This window comes from Apodemus sylvaticus, chromosome 2 (assembly GCF_947179515.1).
Source record: "Apodemus sylvaticus chromosome 2, mApoSyl1.1, whole genome shotgun sequence".
Classification (NCBI taxonomy): Eukaryota; Metazoa; Chordata; class Mammalia; order Rodentia; family Muridae; genus Apodemus; species Apodemus sylvaticus.
The window spans coordinates 26730227-26755438 of record NC_067473.1 but is presented as its reverse complement, the minus strand read 5'-3'; the positions used below and the strand labels follow the sequence as shown (position 1 = coordinate 26755438).

General features: G+C 42.9%; 1 protein-coding gene and 1 pseudogene across 1 annotated transcript; one reads left to right on the top strand and one right to left on the bottom strand.

The window, feature by feature from the left end:
- Positions 1-10988: 10988 nt before the first annotated feature.
- LOC127677821 (disks large homolog 5-like) lies at positions 10989-16128 on the bottom strand. Its single transcript, XM_052172810.1, has 6 exons — positions 16033-16128; positions 15751-15946; positions 14715-14874; positions 12662-12805; positions 11843-12026; positions 10989-11132 (listed from the first exon to the last, which is right to left on the bottom strand). The coding sequence occupies exons 1-6, from the start codon at positions 16126-16128 to the stop codon at positions 10989-10991; spliced, it is 924 nt and encodes a 307-aa protein (XP_052028770.1).
- Positions 16129-18901: 2773 nt separating this feature from the next.
- On the top strand, positions 18902-23300 carry LOC127677820 (guanine nucleotide-binding protein subunit alpha-12-like; annotated as a pseudogene).
- Positions 23301-25212: the final 1912 nt, after the last annotated feature.

Here is a 25212-nt window from a genome sequence, read left to right as displayed (position 1 = left end):
TGTTCCTTTTTACCCACAGCCTGGCTATCATTTGCTGTAACCTGTGTGGTCAATTCTCAAAGTTGTTTTGATTTGTATTTCCCTGTTGATCAAGGATGTTGAACATTTCTTTAAGTACTTCTCAAACATTCTCTGAGATTTCTCTTTAACTCAGTACTCCTCTTTTTTCATAGGGCTATTTGGTTCTCTGGAGTCTAACTTGCTGAGTTCTCTGTATATTTTAGATATGTGCCCACTATCAGATATAGGGTTGGAAAAAAATTACTCAATCTGTAGGTTGCTGTTTTGTCTTATTGACAGTGTCCTTTGCCATACAGAAGTTTTGCAATTTTGTGAGGTGCCATTTGTCTGTATTAGATTTTAAAGCATAAGGCATTGGTACTCTGTCCAGGAAGGTTTCCCCTTTGCCTATGAGTTCGAGGCTCTTACCTACTTTCTCTTCTGTTAGATGCAGTGTATGTGGTTTAATGTTGAGATGCTTTGATCAATAGGACTTGGCCATTGTACAGTGACAGGCAGGTAGATCAATGGAACAGAATTGAAGACCCAGTAATTAAGCCACACTCGTACCATCACTTGATATTTGACAAAGAAGCGGAAAAACATCCAGTGGAAAAAAGTTAGCCTTTTCAACAAATGGTGCTGGTTCAACTGCTGGTTAACATGCAGAAGAATGCAAACTGATCCTTTTTTTTTTTTTTTTTTTTTACTTTGAAAAAAATTTTTTTAATTTTTTATTCGATATAATTTATTTACATTTCAAATGATTTCCCTTTTCTAGCCCCCCCACTCCCCGAAAGTCCCGTAAGACCCTTCTTTTCCCCTGTCCTCCCACCCACCCCTTCCCACTTCCCCGTTCTGGTTTTGCCGAATACTGTTTCACTGAGTCTTTCCAGAACCAGGGGCCACTCCTCCTTTCTTCTTGTACCTCATTTGATGTGTGGATTATGTTTTGGGTATTCCAGTTTTCTAGGTTAATATCCACTCTTTAGTGAGTGCATACCATGATTCACCTTTTGAGTCTGGGTTACCTCACTTAGTATGATATTCTCTAGCTCCATCCATTTGCCTAAGAATTTCATGAATTCATTGTTTCTAATGGCTGAATAGTACTCCATTGTGTAGATATACCACATTTTTTGCATCCACTCTTCTGTTGAGGGATACCTGGGTTCTTTCCAGCATCTGGCAATTATAAATAGGGCTGCTATGAACATAGTAGAGGTGAAAACATCCAATGGAAAAAAAGATAGCCTTTTCAACAAATGGTGCTGGTTCAACTGGAGGTCAGCATGCAGAACAATGCGAATTGATCCATCCTTGTCTCCTTGTACTAAGCTCAACTCCAAATGGATCAAGGACCTCCACATAAAGCCAGACACTCTGAAGCTAATAGAAAAGAAACTGGGGAAGACCCTTGAGGACATCGGTATAGGGAGGAAGTTTCTGAACAGAACACCAATAGCATATGCTCTAAGATCAAGAATTGGAACCTCATAAAATTACAAAGTTTCTGTACTGCAAAGGACACCACCAAAAGGACAAATTGGCAACCAACAAATTGGGAAAAGATCTTCACCAATCCTACATCAGATAGAGGGCTAATATCCAATATATATAAAGAACTTAAGAAGTTAGTCTCCAGAAAACCAAACAACCCTATTAGAAAATGGGGTACAGAGTTAAACAAAGAATTCTCACCAGAAGAACTTCAGATGGCAGAGAAACACCTTAAAAAATGCTCAACTTCATTAGTCATTAGGGAAATGCAAATCAAAACAACCCTGAGATTTCACCTTACACCAGTCAAAATGTCTCTCAGGAGACAGCAGGTATTGGCGAGGATGTGGAAAAAGAGGAACACTCCTCCACTCCTGGTGGGGTTGCAAATTGGTACAACAACTCTGTAAATCAGTCTGGCGGTTCCTCCGAAAACTGGGCCCCTCACTTCCAGAAGATCCTTCTATACCACTCCTGGGCATATACCTAGAGGATTCCCCACCATGTAATAAGGATACATGCTCTTACAGAAGTTTTGCAATTTTGTGAGGTGCCATTTGTCTTAGATTTTAAAGCATAAGCCATTGGTACTCTGTCCAGGAAGGTTTCCCCTTTGCCTATGTGTTTGAGGCTCTTATCCACTTTCTCTTCTGTTAGATGCAGTGTATGTGGTTTAATGTTGAGATGCTTGGATCACTAGGACTTGGCCATTGTACAGTGACAGGCAGGTAGATCAATGGAACAGAATTGAAGACCCAGTAATTAAGCCACACTCCTACCGTCACTTGATATTTGACAAAGAAGCGGAAAAACATCCAGTGGAAAAAAGATAGCCTTTTCAACAAATGGTGCTGGTTCAACTGCTGGCTAACATGCAGAAGAATACAAACTGATCCATTTTTATCTCCTTGTACAAAAATCAAGTCCAAGTGGTTCAAGGACCTCCACATGAAACCAGACACACTGAACTAATAGAAAAGAAACTGAGGAAGAGCCCTGAGCACATGAGCACGGGGGAAAAATTTCCTGAACAGAACACCAATAGTTTATGCTCTAAGATCAAGAATTGACAAATGGGACCTAATAAAATTACAAAGTTTCTGTAAGGCAAAGGACATTGTCAAAAGGACAAAATGATAACCAACAAGTTGGGAAAAGATCTTTACCAACACTATATCCAACACAGGGCTTATATCCAAGATATACAAAAAACTCAAGAAGGTAGACTCCAGAGAGACAAATACCCCCCTTAAAAATGGGGTACAGAGGTAAACAAAGGATTTTCACCTGAGGAATATTGAATGGTTGAGAAGCACCTAAAGAAATGTATAACTTCATTAGTCATTAGGGAAATGCACATCCAAACAGCCCTGAGAATTCACCTCACACCAGTCAAAATGTCTAAGATCAAAAACTCAGGAGACATTATGTGCTGGCTAGGATACAACCACTCTGGAAATCATTTTGGCAGTTTCTCAGAAAAATGGGTATAATACTAGCAGAGGACCCATTTATAACACTCCTGGGCATATACCCAGAGGATTCTCCACCATGTAATAAGGTCACATGCTCCACTAAGTTCATAGAAGCCCTATTTATAATAGCCAGAAGCTAGAAAGAACCCAGATGTCCCTCAATGGAGGAATGGATACAGAAAATGTGTTATATTTATACAATGGAATACTACTCAGCTATTAAAATCAATGAATGCATGAAATTTTGGGGCAAATGGGTGGAATTGGAAAACATCATCCTGAGTGAGGTATTCCAATCACAAAAGATCACATAGGCTATGCACACACTGATAAGTGGATATTTGCCCAGAAGCTTGAAATCCCCAAGACACAATTCTTTTTATCAAATGATGCTCAAGAAGAAGAAAGAACAAAGTATGGATACTCTTGACCTTCATAGAAGGGGGAACAAAATTTCCACAGAAGGAGATACAGAGACAAAGTGTGGAGCAGAGTCTGAGGTAAAGACCATCCAGTGACTACCCCATCTAGTGATCCATCCCATACACACATACAAAACCCAGACAGTATTGTGGATGCCAACAAGTGCTTGTTGACTAGAGCTGGATATAGTTGTCACCTGGGAGGCTCTGCTGGAGCATGTCATATACAGAGAAGGAGAATTTCAGCCTGCCATTGAACTGAGCACAGGGTCCACAATGGGAAAGCTAGAGAAAGGATCCAAGTTGCTGAAGGGTTTTGCAGTGCCATAGGAGGAGCAATGATATGAGCCACCAGTACTCCCAGAGCTCCCAGGGACAAAACCATCAACCAGAGAGTGCACATGGAGTTTCCCCTGGCTCCAGACACATAGGCAGCAGAGGATGGCCTTGTTGGGCATCAAAGGGAGAAGAGGCCCTTGGGCCTCGAAAGACTAGATGCTTCAATGTGGGAGAATGCTGGGACAGGCAAGTGGTAGAGGGTCAATTGGGAAGGGGGGAGGAATGATGTTTATGAGACTTGCAGGGGGGTGGAGAATGAGAAAAAGGGATAACATTTGAAATGTAAGTGGAAGAATATATCTAATAAATAAAGTAGAAAAAGGAAAAGTGTAAAGACTAAAAGTATACTAGGTCTTGGGTTGCTGTGATAACTGTTAAGATGGGCTGGTGGAAACCTCTTATATATATATGTATACATATATATATATATATATATATATATTATATAATATTACATATATATATAATATTTTATTTTCAGTATTCTTTGTTTACATTCAAAATGATTTTCCCTTTCCCAGTTCCCCCCTCCCCATGAGTTCCTTAAGCACTGTTCCCTCCACCCATTCTCCTATCAAACCCCTCCTACTTCTCTGTCCTGGTATTCCCCTTCAATGCATTTTCAGGACCAGGGACATCTCTTTCCTTCTTCTTGGGCGTCATTTGATGTGTGAATTTTGTCTTAGGTATTCAGAGTTTCTGAGCTATCTGCTTATCAGTGACTGTATTCCATGTGTGTTCTTTTGTGATTGGGTTACCTCACTTAGGATGATATTTTCCAGTTCCAACCATTTGCCCAAGATTTTCATGAATTCATTGTTTTTAATTGCTGAGTAGTATTCCATTGTGTAAATATACCACATTTTCTGTATCCATTCCTCCATTGAGGGACATCTGGGTTCATTCCAGCTTCTGGCTATTATAAATAGGGGTACTATGAACATAGTGGAGCATGTGTCCTTATTGCATGCCAGGGAATCCTCTGGGTATATGCCCAGAAGTGGTATTGCAAGGTCCTCCAGAAGTGTTATGTTCAGTTTTCTGAGGAAACGCCAGGCTGATTTCCAGTGTGGTTGTACCAAGCTGCATTCCCACCAGCAGTGGAGGAGCGTTCCTCTTTCTCCACATCCTCACCAACACCTACTGTCTCCTGAGTTTTTAATCTTAGCCATTCTGATGGGTATAAGGTGAAATCTCAAGGTTGTTTTGATTTTCATTTCCCTAATGACTAATGAGGTTGAACATTTTTTTTCAGTTGCTTCTCAGCCATTGGAAGTTCTTCAGGTGAAAAGTCTTTGTTTAGCTCTGTACCCCATTTTAATAGGGTTATTTGGCTCTCTGGAGTTATAAAATCAACTCAAGCAAATCAGTAGCCTTCCTATATGCAAAGGATAAGCAGGCTGAGGAAGAAATTAGTGAAATGACACCCTTCACAATAGCCACAAACAATATAAAGCATCTTGGTGTGACTAACCATGCAAGTGAAAGATCTGTATGAGAAGAGTGTCAGGTCTCTGAAGAAGAAAATGGAAGAAGACCTCTGAAAATGGAAAGATCTTCCATGGTCGTGGATTGTCAGGATTAAAATAGTAAAAATAGACATCTGATCAAAAGCAATTTACAGATTGAATGCAATCCCCATCAAATTCCCAACTCAGTTCTTCATAGAGTTAGAAAGAGAAATTCTCAAGTTTATCTGGAATAAAAAAAAAAAAAATCCAGGGTAGCTAAAACTTTTCTCAACAGTAAAAGTACTTCTGGGGAATCAATATCCTGGACCTCAAGCAGTACTACAGAGCAATAGTGTGAAAAACTGCATGGTACTGGTACAGTGACAGGCAGGTAGATGAATAGAATAGGATTGAAGACCCAGAAATGAATCCACACACCTATGATCACTTGATCTTTGACAAAGGACCTGAAACCATCCAGTGGAAAAAAGATAGCCTTTTCAACAAAGGGTACTGACTCAACTGGAGGTCACCATGCAGAAGAATGCAAATTTATCCATTCTTATCTCCTTGTACTAAGCTGTTTCAAGCTGATCCACTAAGTGGATCAAGGACCTCTACATAAATCCAGACACACTGAAACTAATAGAAAAGAAACTGGGGAAGACCCTTGAGGACATGGGCACAGGGGAAATGTTCTTGAATAGAACACCAATAGCTTATGCTGTAAGATCAAGAATCAACAAATGGGACCTCATAAAATTACAAAGTTTTTGTAAGGCAAAGGACACTGTCAAGTGGACAAAATGTCAACCAACAAATTGGGAAAGGATCTTCACCTACCCTACATCTGACAGATGGTGGAATCTTGAATGCAACAGTATTCCAAATAGGCTAGAAGAAATTCAAATGTGGGTGTGGTCAACCCCCAAAATGCCTGCCTGTGAGCAGCTGTGGACTGGACCACCCTCTAAATATTAGTAGCTCCCAAGTTCCCAGATATACATACCTGTTTAATGCTTTGAAATACACATTAAACAGATATTATCAGATTAGAACAGGTCTGCCTGTCCTGATTTCTCATGTTGGTAATTTTCTTCAAATCTGTGGCCAATGTGTTTCTCCTGTCTTCTCCCTCTGTGCATTGGCCTGAAAGATTTTACTAACCCCCATAGCTTCAATTACCTAAACAGGCCAGGTTTTTCTCCTATGTTTGAGACATGGTATTGTCTATTAGATGTAGAATTACCTCAAACATCTCAGGTTCAGCACTTCACTCTATCATTATTCTTAGTTCCTGTTCAGGTGTTGATCATTTGCAGATTAAATTCAGATACTCACAGAAATTAGAGGCCATTACAGGAAAGCCTACTTTGTTTAAGTAACACCTAAAGCATACTTGAAGGAAATGTGTAGACTTGCAGAAAGGACTCAATGGGTTGAGTCCAAACAGCAGGATTTGGTGCAAATTCTTAAAGATATGTGGGAAGAAGGAGAACTGCATACAAGCATGATGACTTGAACCTCAGATCCCAGAATCCACAAAGGCTTGAATGTGCTTGTGGATCCCAGAATCCACAAAGGCTTGGAATGTGTATCTACAGCCCCAGCGCTCCTACAGAAAGGAAGCTGGAAGAGACAGGAGAGTCCCTGAAAACTTATGGATCAGCCAGCCTGGCACACAGAGCAGCAGGTGACAAGAGAGCATGTCTCAAAGAAGGTAGAAGATGAGACTGAGGTTGTGTCCCATCGTTGTGTCTTCTTTCTACCACATATGTGTAATGGCACATGTGTGCCTACACTCACATTCACAAGAAAAGAAAAAAACAAGAAAACAAAAAACAAAGCCATAGGCAGATAATACCAGCTGTGGCCATATGACCATTTACAGAAATGAGGAGTATAAATGTCATGAGTGATTTTGCCCCATTTTGTTAAGGATACATTTGTACATATATACATAGAATAGATGTCTATGTGTGCCTATGTGTGTCTTCTTGTATATAACATCCATGTTTTCCTTCCTTTCCTTTTATTATATAACATAGCATTGAGTTGATATGAGTACTTAAGTTTTTAATCTATATTAGCATATTTAAACTGTAAACATTCCAAAAGGGACTTCAATATCTTTTCTTGGAGAATAATTACTGTGTTTAGGTTGTATGGGGATAGTTATATCATGTTAGGTAAAATTACAATACCGTTGTCTTTTTGTTTGTTTTAAGACAGGTTCTGATAGATACCCAGTTTGTTTTATATAAGAAAGGATCAGTATCTATGTAGCTCAGGATAGCTTTGAACTTCTGAACTGCTTAGCGATCCTCCCAACTTTAAGCACTACATCTGTGTACCATCATGTCCAACTTATGTGGGGCCGGGACTCAAACCAGGGCTTCATACCTGCCAGGCAAGCACCTCCCAGTTATGCTACATTCCAAGCACTTTTATTGTTTTTATTTGGAAATTAAGTGTAACATAGGAAGTGGTTGGGTGTCAAAGGGGAAAGCATGTGATGGGTTGTCTCCATTACCCACTTAATGGGATCTAGAATGACCTGAAAAATATATTTCTGATTGTGTTTGAGAGAATGTTTCCAGAGATTAGCTGAACGTCCATCCTCAGATTGGGTGGCCCCATCTAGGCAGTTCATATGTAGAGAGGGTCAAGGAAAGCCCAATGTGTGCCTGCCAACCTTCAATTCTTCCTGAGTGCATCTATCATTACTTTTGCCATGCTCCCCCAATATTATACTCAAGGTTCTTCAGCCTTCCAACATAATCTCAATATAAAGGATCAGGGACTCTTGTGGGGAGTGGGGTGAGAGAGGGAGGAGAGCCTTGTGTCCTGTGTCTTCAGTGCTGAGACATCCAACTCTGTGGACTGAGTAGCCACTGAGTTCTTGTCTCTAAAGTAGTGGTTCTCATAGGGTCCCCAATGGAAAGGACCCAAGGAGCTTAAGGGGTTTTCAGCTCCATAGGAGGAACATCAGTACGAATCAACCAGTGCCCCCAGAGTTCTCAGGGACTAAACCAACAACCCAAGAGTACACATGGCTCCAGCAGCATATGTAGCAGAGGATGGCCTTGTTGGACAGCAGTAGGAGAGAATCTCCGATTCCAATGAGTAAAGGTGCTACTCATTGGAATAGTAGTATTTCCATTTTTACTCATGGAAACCTACTTAAGGAAAGCCAGCTGTGCTCCCATGCTAAGTAGCATGAATTCAACCTGGAAAATTGGCAAGCAAACAGCCAACCAGGACGTTCTGCATGCAGAAGTGATTGGTTGGTTCCTGAGCTGTGGGTGTGTCCTGGAGCTCTATGGAAGCTGCCTGGTCATGACTTATGCCCAGCCTCCTGTGCCCTTCCAAGATCACAGCTTATGGCAGGGAGAGCCGCTGGATCCCAGGACTCCATAGTGTGGTAATCTCCATGGAGAAGGAGGCAGCAGCAGGACTCTTTGGAGGAAGACACAGGTCTGGTCCTCTTTACCCTTCCCTGTCCCCAGTCCCACTGCCCTAGGGACCTGCCTAGTGCCAGAAGGTCAGGAAGGCACAATCAGCCAATGCTCCCAAACCCTAGTGTAGCTCCCTGCTGCTTCCAGGCTCCTCCCTGTCCCTTTAAGGCTCAGGGCATTGAGGAGGCAGAGGATTCTTGGTGCAACCTTTTGACATTGTTGACTGCTAACATCACCCTGGAGAACAAAATCGCATAAAGAAAGTTAAGATTTTACAGTTTTGTGTTTGCCCTGTATTCAGAGTTGCTCTCAGCAGCAGGTTGGACTAGTCTGAGCAGTTAATGATTCATACTCTTGACCAAGTAATTTATGTCTAATAAAATATCTCTGTGAGAGGGGTGGGACTCACGGGAGGGGGTGAGGGGAAAAACGGATCAATTGGCCTTCTACTACATTCGTAACTCCACTTGAACCAGCACTATTTCATGGAAATGCTGTCTTTATTCCACTGGATGGTTTTAGCTTCTTTGTCAAAGATCAAGTGACCATAGGTGTGTGGGTTCAATTCTGGATCATAAATTCTAACCCATTGAACTACTTGCCTGTGCTTGTTCCAATGTCATGCAGTTTTTGTCAATATTGCTCTATAGCATAGTTTGAGGCCAGGGATAGTGATTCCACCAGAAGTTCGTTTATTGTTGAGAACAGTTTTCATTATCTTTTGTGTGTGTGTGTGTGTGTGTGTGTGTGTGTGTTATTCCAAATGAATCTGAGAAATTCTCTTTCTAACTCTCAAGAATTGACTTGGAATTTTGATGCAGTTTGCATTAAGGCTGTAGATTGCAAGATTGTGAGATGTCATTTTACTCTGTCAATCATGCTGGTCCTCAAGCTTGGGACATTTTTCCATCTTTTAGTTCTTTGATTTCTTTCTTCAGGGATTTGAAGTTCTTGCCAAACAGATTTTTCACTTGCTTCATTAGAGGTTTAGAGTCATAACAAGATATTTTATATTATGTGTGTCTATTGTGAAAGGTATAATTTCCCTAATATCTTACTCAGCCAATTTATACTTTGAGTATAGGAATGGCTGATGATTTGGTAGAATTAATTTTACATCCAGCCTGGAAATGATTTGGTAGAAAAAACTTTACATCCAGGAAAGTTTCTGCTTTCCTGATCAGTTCATTGAGGAGAGTGGGGTATTGAAGTCACCCACAACTATTGTGTCAGGTACAATGTGTGATTTGATTTTTAGTAAAGATTCTTTGACGAATGAGGGTGCACTTGCATTTGGAGTATAGATTTGAAAATCTTGTCTTATAGGTCTTTCATTGCTTGCATAAACTTATACCAAGATACAGTTTATTAATTCTGGGTACTGTATGTTGTGGCTTTCCTAATTTTTTTCAGCTTCTTTATCCTTTCAATAAAAACAGCTACTGACTTTTTTAAGTTCATTATGAATCAAGAGACTTTCCCTGTAGGTGTATATCAGGTATAGTTATTTTGTACATCTTTAGGAATCACTTAAGTATACTATCATATCATGTGTAAATAGCGATACTTTGTCATTGTCCCTTACCTTTTGTATGCCCTTGATGTCATTTTGTTGTCTGATTGCTCTAGGTAGAAATTCATGGGCTATATTAAATAGGTAGGAGCTGCAGTCTCCATTCTAATAGAGTTCTACATTTTAGGAGTAGGAGAATACATGACAGCATGGAGAGAGTGTGTCAGTGATTACATCCTAAAGTGTGTATCCATGGGAGAAGCCACATTATTCATACAAAAGACCATTGTCTTGTATACCCTAGTGGGCTTTGAAATCAGTCTGTAGCCAGGCTTCCTGGGGCTTACCGAGATCCATCTGTGGTTGTGAGGTCTATGTCTACAGGATAGGACAGAAAACCTGAGTAAGTAAAATGGTCTCAAAAGTGAGGAGTTACAAATAAATTTTTATTCATCAGAAATACATTTCAAAAACAGGCTTTTAAAGATAATTATTATAAACAGTGAAAAGCATTAGGAAAAAAAGCAATAACAATAATATATAATATCCAATAACATAACAAGTAACAAAACAGCAAAAAAAAAAAAAAAAAAAAAAAAAAAAAACAGCAACCAAAACTCTTAACAGTAAATTATATGAACCAGAGTTTTCTCACTGCACCTTCAGCAACAGGGACATACAGTCTGTTTCTTCTCTTGGACATGTGGTGGCAGGGCGGTCACCTCAGTTCTCTCCCGGGGGGTGTTATTTGTACAGGAAAGGGAATAAATTCCTGAATTGATTGGCTCACTGGCTAGGTAGTTAGGGCCTATTCAACCTGAGGAATTGAATTATGTGGTAGAAGACTCATTCAAGGAATTTTGTGGCTGTTGAGGATGGAGCTCATCAGGGGCTTCCTGAAGTGGTAACTCATTCTGCAGGAGGCCCTCTTCCTGGGCTGTGGAAATTTCAGGTATTGATACACACTCTAAATCCTAGAAGAGGAAGGCATCAATTAAGACAGATACATGCTGGGAACCTAAATGTCAGCTATCAGGTTGCTGCCTCTAACCCTCTCAACAGGAATGTTATCATTGATCTTTTAACTGACACCATTGCTGTTATAACTGCAGGCACAGCAAAATATCCAGCAACACTAACCTATTACATGGGCTGACAAGCTGCTACTCATTTTTATCAGGGCACACCAAGAAATGGGCAATTGGAAGAGACCTCACTGGGTTACAGGAGGAAAGGAAAATGCCACATGCCACACAGATCAAAGACAAGGAGAATAACATATTTCTTATTAGTGTTTGAATTTTAACCCTGCAAGTTGATAACCACTTGGGAAGTCATATGACCCTTGCATGCCCTCTGTCACAGGACCCAGAACTTACTCAAAGTTCTGCAAAGCAGCCCACCTATCATGAGCAAGTGTAGGAATGCTGCATGATATTGATCTATCACCCTTATTGGTCTTCAGAATAAAGAGGAGTAGAAAGGCATACTTGCCATATTTCAGCTTATCTCAAGAGGTTCACAACCCAGAATGTGAAAAGCCCTAGCAATGACCAACTACATTCCATGAGGTGGGTGGCTGCTTGGGACTGTGCATTAGAATGGTGCTGTGTGAAAGCAAAGATGGATGCAGTGGGAAAATGTTATCAGTCAGTATAAGCCAGGCTGAGCTGCTTGTACCTACCTGATGTTGTTGGCCCTGGAGGATGCTGGTCTTGTCCTGTTCATCTTTAACATTCAGGTTCAAGTCAATCAGGTATTGCTGAATGATGGTCCAATCAGCATGTACTTCCTTGTTCTCCTGCTTCAGTGTAACAAATCTCTTATTCATAATGTTCTTCTGCATCAGGAGCCGGCTGTGCAGGTTGCTAGAGACACAATCTTCATGATAAGATCCTGCAGGCTCCTCCTCCCATTCCTACATCAAGGTCCCATTAACCCCACCAGGGCCTAGTTTCCCAGGAATACCTAATGCAATACATCTCAATACATTCTTGAGAGGTCCACAAACAGCAAATAGCAACTTGAGGGAAGAAATAAATGATTGCTGCAGCCCAAACACCAATAAGGTTGCATGTCTCTCCAAAGAACAAGGTATCTGAAACTATCCATGACAGCCCAAAGCATTTCAGCAACATCAATTAGTAGGTTGCAGATATCCTCAATGCAGTCAGTAGAATCAAGAGGAGTGCATTGTATCCTTTTGTTAGATCACATTTAGCTCTGTGAAACCATGCCTGAGTCCCACAGACCTAGAACTGTACTATAACCCTCTCATGATCTGAGTCACTCTTCTAATGAGAGGCTCCTGATGATGCCTGGACAAAGTTTGGAGGAGTAAACAGTCTCTTATAGAGTTTGAAACTGACAGGAAAAGTCCCAAGGCACAGTGATGGCTAAAAGGCAGAGGGATAGAATCAGACCTGCAGACTCTGCTGTCCAGGAACAAAGGAAGTCAGAAATGGCCATTGCACACCTGGTGACCTCCATGAACAGTACTTACCGATAGAAGTTAATCTCCTTCCTGAGATCCTGGAAAGTCTGTTTGGCCTCAATGTTCTCCTTCTCTAAGGTGTGTAGAAATGTCATAATCTCCTTCTCCTTTAACTTCAATTTTTCATATAACGGATTTGGTGTGTAGTATGGCCTGTCCCCAGGAAGATAGAACTCCATGAACATGTGCTTTTTTTAAAACACCTTTTCAGAAACCACAACACATACACATCTAAGTATTTATATATATAAATATTTTGTATTTTTGAGACAAGTTTTCTCTGCGTAGCCGTGGCTGTACTGCAACTCACTCTGTGGCTGTACTGCAACTCACTCTGTAGACAAGGCTGGCCTCAAACTCAGAAATCCATCTGCCACTGCCTCCCAAATGCTGGGAATACAGGTGTGTGCTACCATGGCCTGGCTGAACCTGTGTTTCTTTCTTTTTTATTCGATGTATTTTTTTTATTTACGCTTCAAATGTTTTCCCCTTTTCTGGCTTACCACTCCCCAAAAGTCCCATAAGCCCTCTTCCGTCCCCCTACTCCCTCATCCACCCCTTCCCACTTCCCTGTTCTGTATTGCCACATTCTGCTACTGCTTTCCACTCCTCTGTTCTAAGAACACATGAACACAGACTGGGTCTTGTACTCCCAGCACAGGAAGGTCAGTTCCTGGTTTCTACATGCTGGGATCTTTTTCATCTTTGGAACTTTTTATCCTTTCCCAAGGACAGCATAAGCTATGTATCCAGATGGAGGGTGCCCTGGCTCCCTGTGTTTACTCATTAGCTCTGGAGGGGCAGTCTAGCCCCTTGTGCCCTCAATAGCCTAGGCTACAGTTCGTTGCCAACTAGACACCTATGATTATATTTTCCCCGTTTTGACAACACAGATTATAAATCCTGGATAACTAACACTTCAGAGGCAGACATTATACCTAATTCTTGAGATGAGACCAGACATCACCAATGCTTTATTATCTACCCAAGAGGTGCAACTGTAGAAATAGATGTCCTCATAAAGAGAAGGAACAGTGCTATTTAAAGTGGGGGCTCCCAGACATCAGGACTCACATCACCTTGAAATTTCATGTAAATCCTCAGTCCAATACATAGACCAAAAGATTCCAAAGTGTGGAGGTAAATATAAACATATGAAACAGAAGCACTTGTATGCACACGTGAAAGCAAACAGACTCATATACTGGCACACACAAATTAGGAGAAAAGGACACAGAGCAAGAGAATGAGAAATAAAGACAGATACAGAACTAGAGAGAACAGAATGAGAATCACCAGAAATGTATGCAACAATATGGTCTCAGAGTACCCTGGCTGTCACAGATCCCTGAATCTAAGAGTAGAGAGAAATATAAACATGCAAAAAATTAATTCACAAGAGACATCACAATCATGTGCACACACACACATGCATACAAACAGAAAAAGATATACACACATGTGTACACACATGTAAGGGAGAAAAGAGACAGAGTAACAGAAAGAGAGAAAGAGTGAATCAGAGACAGAAGAAGATAGAACACGAGATGCAGAAGAAATGCATGTAACATTATAGTCTCAGAGTATAAGTCACTCAGAGAAAGAGGAACAGGCAGAGCCTCAGGCGTCTAGTCAAGCACTGAGATGAACAATGTGGGACCAGGCCCCTCCATCTGCATCTAGCAGTTTCCAGCACTCAGTCACCTGCCAGTCCAGTACAAACACTCACCACAAAATCTCAGCTCCTAGAACCTCACAAAAGCATCTCCTTTCAAGGGCTTTCCAAAAGCACTCTGGGAACTCACTGTCCATTGCCTCTATCCCTGAATTCTTCACTCAGACCACAAGTCCCACTTTTGACCTGGAGGAAGCAGAAGAGTCCATTTCCCATCTTACTCCTGACCAAGCTTCAGGTTCTGCCTCTCCTCTAAGAAGTATTTAGGGACTTGAGTTTTGACCCAGGGATATCATGAAAATACACCTTCCTATGATCCACCACCTTAAAAAGACGAGTGTGGCATTGACTCCAGATGAACACAACAGCATTTGGAGCAATGCATACCTCTTGTTCATGGCTCCTTCTGTGACATAGATCAAGCGATCTCTCAGCACGTTTCTCTCTTGGGTAACGAGCTCCAGCTCTCTTGTCAGCCTCTCCTCTTCCTCCTTGGCCTGGTTCTTGCTTAGGACAGTTGCAGGGGATGATGTCTGCCTGCCAGACCCTGTAGGTAAAAGAACACAAGTGAACTTACATTTTTGGAATGCATAGAGTATAGACAGTCTACTCTGAGGCCTATAAAGTAGACCACAGGCCTAGAACCCAGTGACACCACACAGAGTTTCGTCCAGGCTTTAGATGCATCCTCAGTGGACCTCAGTTTTCCCATCACTCTATAGAGACTAGGAGATGTAAGCAGCCATGTGTGTCCTCTGTCTCCCTATGTATTCTTATGATGACCACAGAGATGGCTTCTCCTGGCTTATTACCAAATGCACAGAGTGCAACTTGGCTTCAGAGTCCTTAGTCTTGTGGTTTCACAAGTCACACTATAAATTCACTATTCACAAGTACTTGAGTGTTGTATGATGTTCAGATCTCCTATCCTGTTACTCTAGGCCCAGGAAATGGCCTTAAAACATCCTGCAGGGGGAGAACACACTGATTTATTTCCTCTATTGAAACAACGAGCACTCTAGAAGTGGCCACAGGATGGAATCTCTGCTGGGTTTATCAACTTTGATAGGTCTTTGGTTACAGTACAATTATTCCTGCTACCCACAACCAGTGGGAAAGCTAAGGTGGGAACTTTGAGGGAGAGGAAGTCAGAGTAGTTCTGAGAATAAGAAGTTATTGCCAGGGGCACAAATCTCTCCCTGGTACTTTTGTCAGAGAAGCTGAAGCTAGAAGCATGGTAGTGAAAGCAGTGATGCCCTTCCCTAAATTGGTGTAGGTTAGATTCTCTGTGACTCCTGATGCTCTCATTCTGTCCCCAAGTAACAACCACAATACTCAGTGAAAGTGAAGAATTGGAATTTGCTAGAAAGGCCAGCTCGGGCCACCCTGCCAGGAAGCTCAATATCCACTTCCCAGTACTTACTCCACATTCTCCAAGACCACCTCCTTTGTCCTTCATTACTCTCAGATGAAAGGCCAGATCCCTTCCTCCTCTCTCTAGTCTCTCTCCCATCCACATCTGTTCTCCGAAATAGTTTTCTGAGTCGGGCAAACATGTCTATCAGTGTACCCTCTAGACACTGACCGAGAAACCTCAATGCTCTGCTGTTGCTACAACACTGGTGACATAACAGCTCATGCCAAGAACTCTCCGGAAGATTATAGAATGTTCAAGAAGTGACTGCTGATGTCATGGGTTACATACAGCCCTTGGCTCCCTGCTAATGTTCTCCCTGTACTGAACATGAAGCTTAAGTGCTCTTTCCTGAAGACTCTCCTGGGGCATAGCCACTGAGCCCATCTTCCTTCCATGGCCATGGTTTACTCTGGGCTTAATTGTCATCACCTCAGTAATTCCTGTGTTTCTAACTGAGGGTTTCCTTTTCAAACCCTTCTCAGAAATGTCTCATCCTATCACAAATTTTCCTCATTCAGCAATATGAACCTTTAAAATGTACTGAGAAATAACTCCAGTTCTAAAGTGCAGTCAAAAGTTCTCCTGTCTTTGGTACAGGTGCATGAAATTACATCCAGGCAGAGCCTGCGGGGCACGTTAATATGTGCATGTGTGTTAGGGGCTACACTCATGATATCTTGTGCTTAGCTTTTTTAAAGCTGCCCCATGATGACTTAAGAGAGAGAGAGAGACAGGAGAAAGAGAGAGAGAGAGAGAGAGAGAGAGAGAGAGAGAGAGAGAGAGAGAGAGAGAGAGAGAGAGAGAGAGAGAGAGAGACTGGCAAGAGTCTGGAGATCAGTTGACAGAGGAAAGTAAAATATTGGAGCCACTAATGGAAAGGCCCTCAGGCAGAGTCTCATTTCTGCACCAGTGTCACCAAAGGAGGATTGCTTATAGCCCTCTATAATCTATAAAATGAGATTATGTCAGAACACAATAAAATAGTCAAAATTGGTAAGGGTGTATGAAAATACAATAGATGTATGTTAGTGCACAGAGCAAGGGCCTAACATCTTGTGCTTGGGTTCATGATCGTCTCCACAAACCAGAAAATCACCTTTCTCAAATAAATAGGGATGGATTAATGAATGTAGACCATAATACTGATTGAACAGGACCACGTATCAGATTTTGGGAGCTGAGCCATGGCTACAAACATCTATATTCATCAACTTCTAAAGCAAATAACAAAAACAAACAAAATATCAGAAAACCCAAAATACATGTAGCTTCTCTGATGTTGTAGAAGTGTCCAGTGCTCATTTCTGATCAGGTCATTTTAGATATAAGAGTATATATTGACCATTAATTTGATGGGTCCTATGTAAATTTTGTTGAATATGATAAGTTGAACAAATGTCATAAAGAACATAAGAGTATGTGTCAACATGACCTTTCTTTGAGACAAGTTACTTTTCTGTGTCAGTGATTTGGCAGGCACATTATAGCAGTAATCGAACTAGGGAGCTGACATAGAACAAAATGTCTGTATCTACACTGGTGGGTACACACCTCAGCATTAGAAAATCCAGGTCTCTGTCAGTGACTATTCCTGTCCTACCATTCCTAGGAGCCCCACTTGTAAGCCTAACAACAGTAAAGTGGAAGCAGGATTATCTGAGGTGAAGGTTAGCCTGGGAGGCCAGGTAAAGGATGAAATGGAATTTTTAAGACTTGGTTTCAGAGAAAACACTGAAACACACCCTCCATTCAAGGTGTCACCTGCCAATCTTTGTCTATTTTAATGAACTTACCATTTTCTCTCTGCAAGTGTTTCTAGCTGGGAAGATGGAGAAAGGGGAATGTTCTTTCTTTTCTAAGGATTTTGTTCTCTCTTTCCCTGGGTTCACATTAAGAAATGAAGAAGGTTTATGGGACATATGGGGAGGGGGGATCTGGGAAAGGGGAAATCATTTGGAATGTAAACAAAGAATATAGAAAATAAAAATATTAAAAAAAAGAAATAATGAGAGTGGGTATCACCAATTGGACAACTGAGTATTTATTATCCACTGCTGCTAGCATGATACAGTGCCAGTTACAATCTCTAGCTTTCCTGAGTGCCACTGCCACATCACCACATATCAAGTGCTAAAGCCAAAACCCAGTGAACTTTTCGAGGGACTTGACAGACACCATCAGAGATACTACCCTTCCTTGCCCTGAGAGAAAATCAAGCAGACACAATGTGAACTTAGTGGGATATTTAACTATACATGGGTCTCCCACCCCCACATTTCTGCATTCAATCCAGGGCAGAGTTCATGCACCTCTCTCCTAGCTTTATCTTGATATACTTCCCTAGTGCCCACATATTTTACAGATTTGAGTGTAGTAAATCAATTGCTGCCCTCAGTAAGATGTGAAGAGAATGAACGTCAAGTGGCCACGCTGTATTTGCTTCTACATGTACATTGTTGAAAATGGAGCATAAGTGAGGAGTGGGACACCAGCACTGGTTCCTGGCCTTTGTGTGCCTAGACTGGTTCACAGGGAAGTTGGAAGGACAGTTTGGGATCCCCTGCAGGGACAGAGTGAGGTGCAATTGTCACTGAGAAGGCTGAGCAACACTGCTCAGGCCTCTCCTTTCAGGTAACAAACACCTTTTCTGTTCTATTTCTAAGGAGCTCCTTTTGAGGCCACAGAACCTGTCTAAACATGGTAAGGTCATGCAGAAATTTTTCCTAATGATACATTTTTTTCTGATAATTTTTTGTGCCATAGCATAACTGTAGCAAATTTGTCACTTGCTAGCCATCTATTTCATACTGTTGTTGCAACATGCCTACATGACCTTCATGTAAAACAAAAGAAAAAATCTTAATTCAGACCAGGGTCATGCTGTCCATGTACCATATTAGGTACTGCATGCTGTGAGGATTTTAATCAGGAAATTGTACATGTATATCCCTCATCTAGTACCCATCAAATTCAAAGTCAATATGCATTATTATGTCTAAAATGGCTTGAGTCAGGGCCCTTTGCTTGTATGATGGTGCTCCCCAACCCATGCACCTACTCCTCCTCTACTGCTTCAGCACTCCACTCCACTGGGGCATTAATCTTCCATGGGACTAAGGGCCTCCCACCTGTTGAGACAAGGCCATTCCTTGCTACAATGTCTCCTGTGCAGGTTTGAGCTGTTGCCCTCATTGGTCCATCGTGGGGGTGGGTATTCATCAAACCATCCCTGTTTAACTTAATTCACTGTTCCTGTGGTTTGTTGGGTGACCCCTGGACACCAACCCTTCCCTTCAGCATCCCCTAGGACAATGAGCCAAGATCAGAAATGATGATATCTTGGCCTAAAATATTTGACAAAAGGAATGGATAATTTATCCTTTGTGATAAGGATCAAGAGTCTCCTTGGGGCTCTTTATGTCCTTGTTGGTCATGTGCAACACCTTCAAGAGTCCAGTTCTGATTTTCTTTAGGATCATGGTGTTCCCATCATGATTTCTTTAGCAGAGAGAACATTGTTTTCTTATGTTGCAGTGTATTCATTATCATTGTAAACCCCAAGATTGTGTTGTTTACAGAATACATTTTGTATGGTGTAGCTCAGACCTAGCACAGACCTTTAATCTAAGAGCTTTCTGTTTACTGTAAACAAGTACTTTATTGTTCTTTGGCTTAGCCCAAGTACACACCTTTATTGCAAGGCAAAAGAATGTCAACTCCAGGGCAAGAGGCAGAGCAAGGAACCAGTTGAAATGGAATCAATATAACTAAACAAAAGGAAGGTATTTAGGTTGAAAGATATTTAAAACAGTGTGGAGAGGGATAAAGAATGCTTTCCTTTTGGGAGGTCAGCAGGGTAGCAAAGTCAGCTGAGGGCTTTCCCTGACTCTCAGACCTGGCAGGTTTTCACCCCAGCATCTGGCTCCTGAGTCCTCATTGTTAAAATTAAATGGCTGGTATATGTGTATTGTTTTAAATGTATTTATTAATCATTCCATTTGAATAAATCTCAAATGATATACCACTTCCTGGTTATGCCTCCAACAACCCCTCAAACCACATCTTCCCTTTCCCCCTCCCCTTTGCCTGTATGAGTGCCTCCCCCACTCACCCTTTCCTGCCTTATAGATTGACCATCCCACTACTTTGGGGCATCAATCTTCCACAGGTCTCAGGGCCTCTCCTCCCATTTCTGTCAGGCAGGGCCCTCCTCTGCTACTATGTATCTGGAGCTAAAGATCCCTCCCTGTACACTCCTCTGTTTATGGTCTACTCACTGGGAACATTGGGTGATCCTGGCAATAGATGTTGTTCTTCCAGTGAGGCTGCAATTCCCCTTGACCCTTCAGCTTTTCCCCTAACTTTCCCACCAGTTTTCCAGACCTCCGTCTAATGGGTGGCACCAAGGTTAAGTTGCCTGCTGGACTTCCCTAAGAACCTTCACAAGAGGTTCCTGTCTGCAAACATCTTTTGACCACACCATCAGTGTCTGGTTTGGTGTCTGCAATTATGATGGATCCCCATGTAGGGCAGTCCCTGGATGTCCCTTCCTTCTGTCTCTGCTCCATTTGTTTTCCCTTTCTTCCTTTGCTGAGGGAACATTTATGGATTAAAATTTGGAAATGAGTATGTGGCATAATCCCTTTAAGGAGGGGGGGTCACAGGGTTGTTTAAGTGTGGAGGTATACCTATCCCCTGGAGGTGGTCTCTACAGGTTCTATTTTCCCCCTCTCTGCACATTTCGGCTAAAGTCCTCCCCCTTGGTTCCTGGGACCCTCATGTTTCCGTGGTGTCTGGGTCCCTCACGTGGCTAACCCAGTTCCTCATACCCCCTGCTACACATTTTTGTTCCATTTCCAGACCCTCGTTACTTCTCTCCTATCCTCTCCAGTACCTAATACTGCCCCTTATTTCCTCCCTCACCTCTCTCTCTCTCCTAGATCTCCTCTACCTCCACCTCCCACAATCATCCTGTTACCCCCCTCAATGCAGGACTGAAGCACCCATGCTCTGGTCTCCCTTCCTTCTAAGGTCCATAGTGCCTGTGGGGTGTATCATGGACATTGTGAACTTTAGGGCAAATATCAACTTTTCAGGAGACACATACCATGTGTGTTCCTTTGTGTGGTTTACCTCACTCAGGATATTTTCTAGATCGTCCATTTGCCTGCAAATTGTATGAAGTCATTGGTTTTTTTTAATTGCTTAGTAGTACTCCATTCAGTAACCGTACATTCTGTATCCATTCTTCCATAGAGGGACATCTGGGTTCTTTCTGGCTTCTGATTATTATCAATAAGGCTGCTATGAACATAGTGGAATATGTGTCCTTTTTATATGTCAGAACATTTTTGGATGTATGCCCAGAAGTGATATAGCTGGGTAAAAACCATTTCCAATTTTCGTTGGAACCACCAGATTGATTTCTTCTAAGCAGCTCTTGTGATTTAAGAAGCATGTGTATGCTTCTCAGGAGGAACTAGTGGGAAAGGTTACTAGGATGAGCAATACTAGATACACGTTTTAGTTGGCCGTAAGCTGTGCACATGATCACACCTCTGTGCATCAGGCTTTTATCTGAGAGCTTCTTTCTCTGACAGCTCTTGAACTATTCTGTTGGTTTACCAGAGATGGCTTGCACTTCTCTGACTGGGAGCCTCAGATGCACATCCTAGGATGCCAGGGTGTTACAGTCCACATCTGCAGATGGTCTTCATCCTCCCTGGAAGCCTGTCCTAAAGGACTGGGATTACACTTCACCAGGGGGATTTGGAACAGGAACAACTTCCTGTCTGATGCTTTCCTCCCATAGAATCATTAAAATAGATTTGCTTCGTATTTGTCAGTTTTTTTTTCTTTTACCTGAATGAAAATACATAGGATACATTTTTTCAAGACTCACTTTGTGAATTTATATTTTTGTGTTGTTAACAGGAGACAGTTTTTTACATATTCTAATTAGAGACAACTTAGAATGCTTCAATTTTCCCCCCTAACAATTTAGCATACAGCAATGTCTTGCCCTTATCTCTTAAAGGACCCAAAAGTGCTTTAGCAAACTGATGGAATAAATGAGGAATATTATGTTTATGGGACAACAAATTATTGACCATAAATAATTTATTATCATTATTATCTATTTGAGACAAACCCTGAAGGGCCCAGAATTGAATTTGAAAAGCTAGTCTTCGCCTTCCCCTCTGCCCCTCAGCTGGCCAGGTGAGTGAAAGCATCTGGGCAGCAGGGGTGAAGGTGGACACAGCCTGAGGGAGAGGCAGGCAGGGCAGAGTGTGGTCAGGGAGGGCCGTGCCAGCTGAGGGTGTCCCTGGTGTGAGGCTCCCAGTGGGTCATGACCAAGCCCTGAGGAAGGCCATGTCCAGGTAGTGCAGACCCTCAGCCGCTGCTTGCTGCCTTTAGAGGCCTCAGATCATGAGCACACAGTAGGCACAGTGCGTGACTCAGAGCGCCAGAACTGGTGCCACAGCTGAGATGTCAATGCTGAGCTGTGGTGGCTGATCAAGATCCTGCTGCTGGGCACAAGCTAGAGTGGCAAGTTCACCTTCCTCACGCAGATGCACATCATCCATGGCCCAGAGTTCGACCAGAAGGTGCTGATGGAGTTCCTCTACACCATCCATCTTCAACAACTTCCTTAAGATTACTTTGATCTCTGTAGTTCCCCAACTGAGGCTTTCCTCTCAGAAGATTCTAGCTGTGGTCCTGAGAATTGAGACCCTCATGCCAGAACAGACAAGGAGGTATGCACTGGCTGCAAACTTAATGGCAAGGCCCAAGGGTGCTTGTAGACCCTCGGGACAAGCTCAGAATTCCATGGCAGCACTCCAAGAAGGAGAAGCAGGGATGTTTCTGATGGCCTTGAGAACAAGGCAGGCCTGCCTGTGGAGCCTGCCACATTCCAGGTCCTTGTGCCAGTGCTGCGTGCACTCTGGAGAGACTCGGGGATCAGGGAAGCCTTCAGCCGCAGAAGTGAGTTACAGCTGGGTGAATCAGTGAAGTACTTCCTGGATAACTTAGACCTGATAGGCCAACTACTTCCCCAGTAAACAAGACATCCTGCTGGCTAGAAAGGCCACCAAGGGAATCATTGAACTTGACTTTATTATAAACAAAATCTCATTTAAGATGATGAATGTGGGCGCGCAGAGGTTGCAGTACCAGAAGTATTTCCAGTGTTTCCATGGAATCACATCCATCTTGTTCATGGACTCCTCGAGTGAGTACGACCAGGTCCTCATGGAGACAGGTGCACCATCCTGCTGATGAGTCCATGAACATATTCGAGACCATTGTCAACAACAAGCTCTTCTTCAATGTCTCCTCATCCTCTTCCTCAACAAGATGGATCTCCTGATGGAGAAGGTGAAGGTCGGTGAGTATTAAGAAGCACTTTCCAGATTTCAAGGTGACCCTTCAGGGCTGGAGGACGTCCAGCACTACCTAGTGCAGTGCTTTGACAGGAAGCACATGAACTAATCAAGCCCCCATTCCACCACTTCACCACTACCATAGACACCCCGTCACCTGCATGGACCTGAAGTGGGCGAATCAAATCCACACCATCCAATCAATACCTGGCCCAAGAATGCTGGACTTCCAGCCACACCAGCGAACTCCGGGCAAGAGGACATTGAAGTGTCAGTGCTAGCTACTGAATCCCGAACTGTGAAACTACTGAATCCAAGCCATCATCTGGTGTTGATCTGTAAAACCTGAGAAAACAGCTTTCTCTCCCTCCCTCTAGATACTCTTCCTTGCTGACACAACTTAACCAGGGTTCAGTTGTTTACAGACACACACCTGTGCTCCCTTAATGACAGAAACACAACCCCAGCTGGTCTGTCTTGCAGATGACTCTTCCCTCTGTCATGCAGGTTCTCACCGAGTCCCCTTCCGACACTAAGTCAGAAGCTTGGCCTCACATTAGGCTGTAGAGTGGCAAATGATGCAGCTAAACTCAGAGTGGCCAAGCTCAATCCTCAGTGCCACTTCCCAAAGTGTACACACTGCCTTTAAGATTGTGCCAATGCCTTCTGAGTCCCTGTGCTCAGGCACATCAGGATGAGCAAAGAGGCTGGGTCAGGGGTTCACTCTGCCTACTGTAGAGACAGGTGGGAGCTGTGACCCTGCCTGAGTGCCCCAGCAGCCACTCTCCATGGCTCCATGCCTAGCGTGCAGCAGTGTGGGAAGGTGGCCTCTGAAGCAAGCTCTGGCCAGCCTGTGCACACATAGTGGTGCTCTCTACTCCTTCACCTGTCCCTCCACAGCCCATGGCAAAGATGCATAACCAAGTGCCTGGTGGCCTGTAGTGTCCCCTGTCCTGGGCTCTGAAAGTGATGTAGGTCTAGAGCATCTTCAGTCTTGGCTTATTCTTTCTTCTTTTTTCTTCTTCTTTCTCTTTTTCTTTTCTTTCTTTCTATCTTTCTTTCTTTCTTGCTTTCTTTCTTTCTTTCTTTCTTTCTTTCTTTTCTTCTTTCTTCTTTTTCTTCTTCTTCTTCCTTCTTCTTCTTCTTTCTTCTTCTTCTTCCTCTTCCTCTTCTTCCTCCTCCTCCTCCTCCTCCTCCTCCTCCTCCTCCTCTTCTTCCTCCTCCTCCTTCTCCTCCTCCTCCTTCTTCTTCTTTTGGTTTTTTGGAGACAGGTTTTCTCTGTATACCCCTGGCTGTCCTGGAACTCACTCTGTAGACCAGGCTGTCCTTGAACTCAGAAATCCACCTGCCTCTGCCTCCCAAAGTGCTGGGATTACAGGTGTGTGCCACCACCAGTTGGCCCCAGTCTTGGCTTCTTGGTGGGCCCCAGCCACTCACCATTCAGGAGCAGCCCTGGGCTCTGCACACCATCCTCACCATTGCCTTCACACAGCATGCTCTGCTCACAGAGTGTCTGGCAAGATGCTTTCTGTCACTATGCACACAAAGCCAGTTGGCAACCTTCTAGCCCTGGTCCATGAGTGTGCAGAAGTCATCCTGCCTGCTTCATAAGTCATCACAAGCCAAGGGGATGTGGCCAGGTTAGTAAGAGGGACCAGCAACCTTTCAGGGATCCTTGGGGGTTTCAGGTTCACACACAGGAAGCAGCCCTCACCAGGTGCCCCTTGTATCTGTCAGTGCTGAGACTCAAAACAGACACAATCTGTTCCCAGCCGCTGCTGGGTCACTGTGACCTAGAGGAGTGTGGGGTTGCTAGGGAGAGCGCTGTCCTCTGATAGCCTGCACATATGTACCATCTCAGAAAGCTGGCAGCATGTGAGTAGCAAGATGTGAACCTCAGCTGAGCAGAACGCAGGTGAATGGGCAGAGGCCACCACCCCTGTAGCTGAGCCTGACAGTCCTCTCTGGCAGGACATCCCACTCTGTGATCTGTGAAGTGGTGCAATAGGAAGACAAGGTCATTTACATGTTTCTACATGTGGATTGTAGTCAGGTTTTCTCCCAGACCTTAGGATTTTGTATT

Excerpts from the sequence above, each read along its gene's own strand:
- LOC127677821 (XM_052172810.1), bottom strand. The coding sequence starts at position 16,128 with ATGGGCTCAGTGGCTATGCCCCAGGAGAGTCTTCAGGAAAGAGCACTT. Across the intron at positions 15,947-16,032 it reads TTAGCAGGGAGCCAAGGGCT|TGTTGTAGCAACAGCAGAGC; the intron begins GTATGTAACCCA and ends TTATGTCACCAG. Across the intron at positions 12,027-12,661 it reads AAGGAGATTAACTTCTATCG|CAACCTGCACAGCCGGCTCC; the intron begins GTAAGTACTGTT and ends TTGTGTCTCTAG.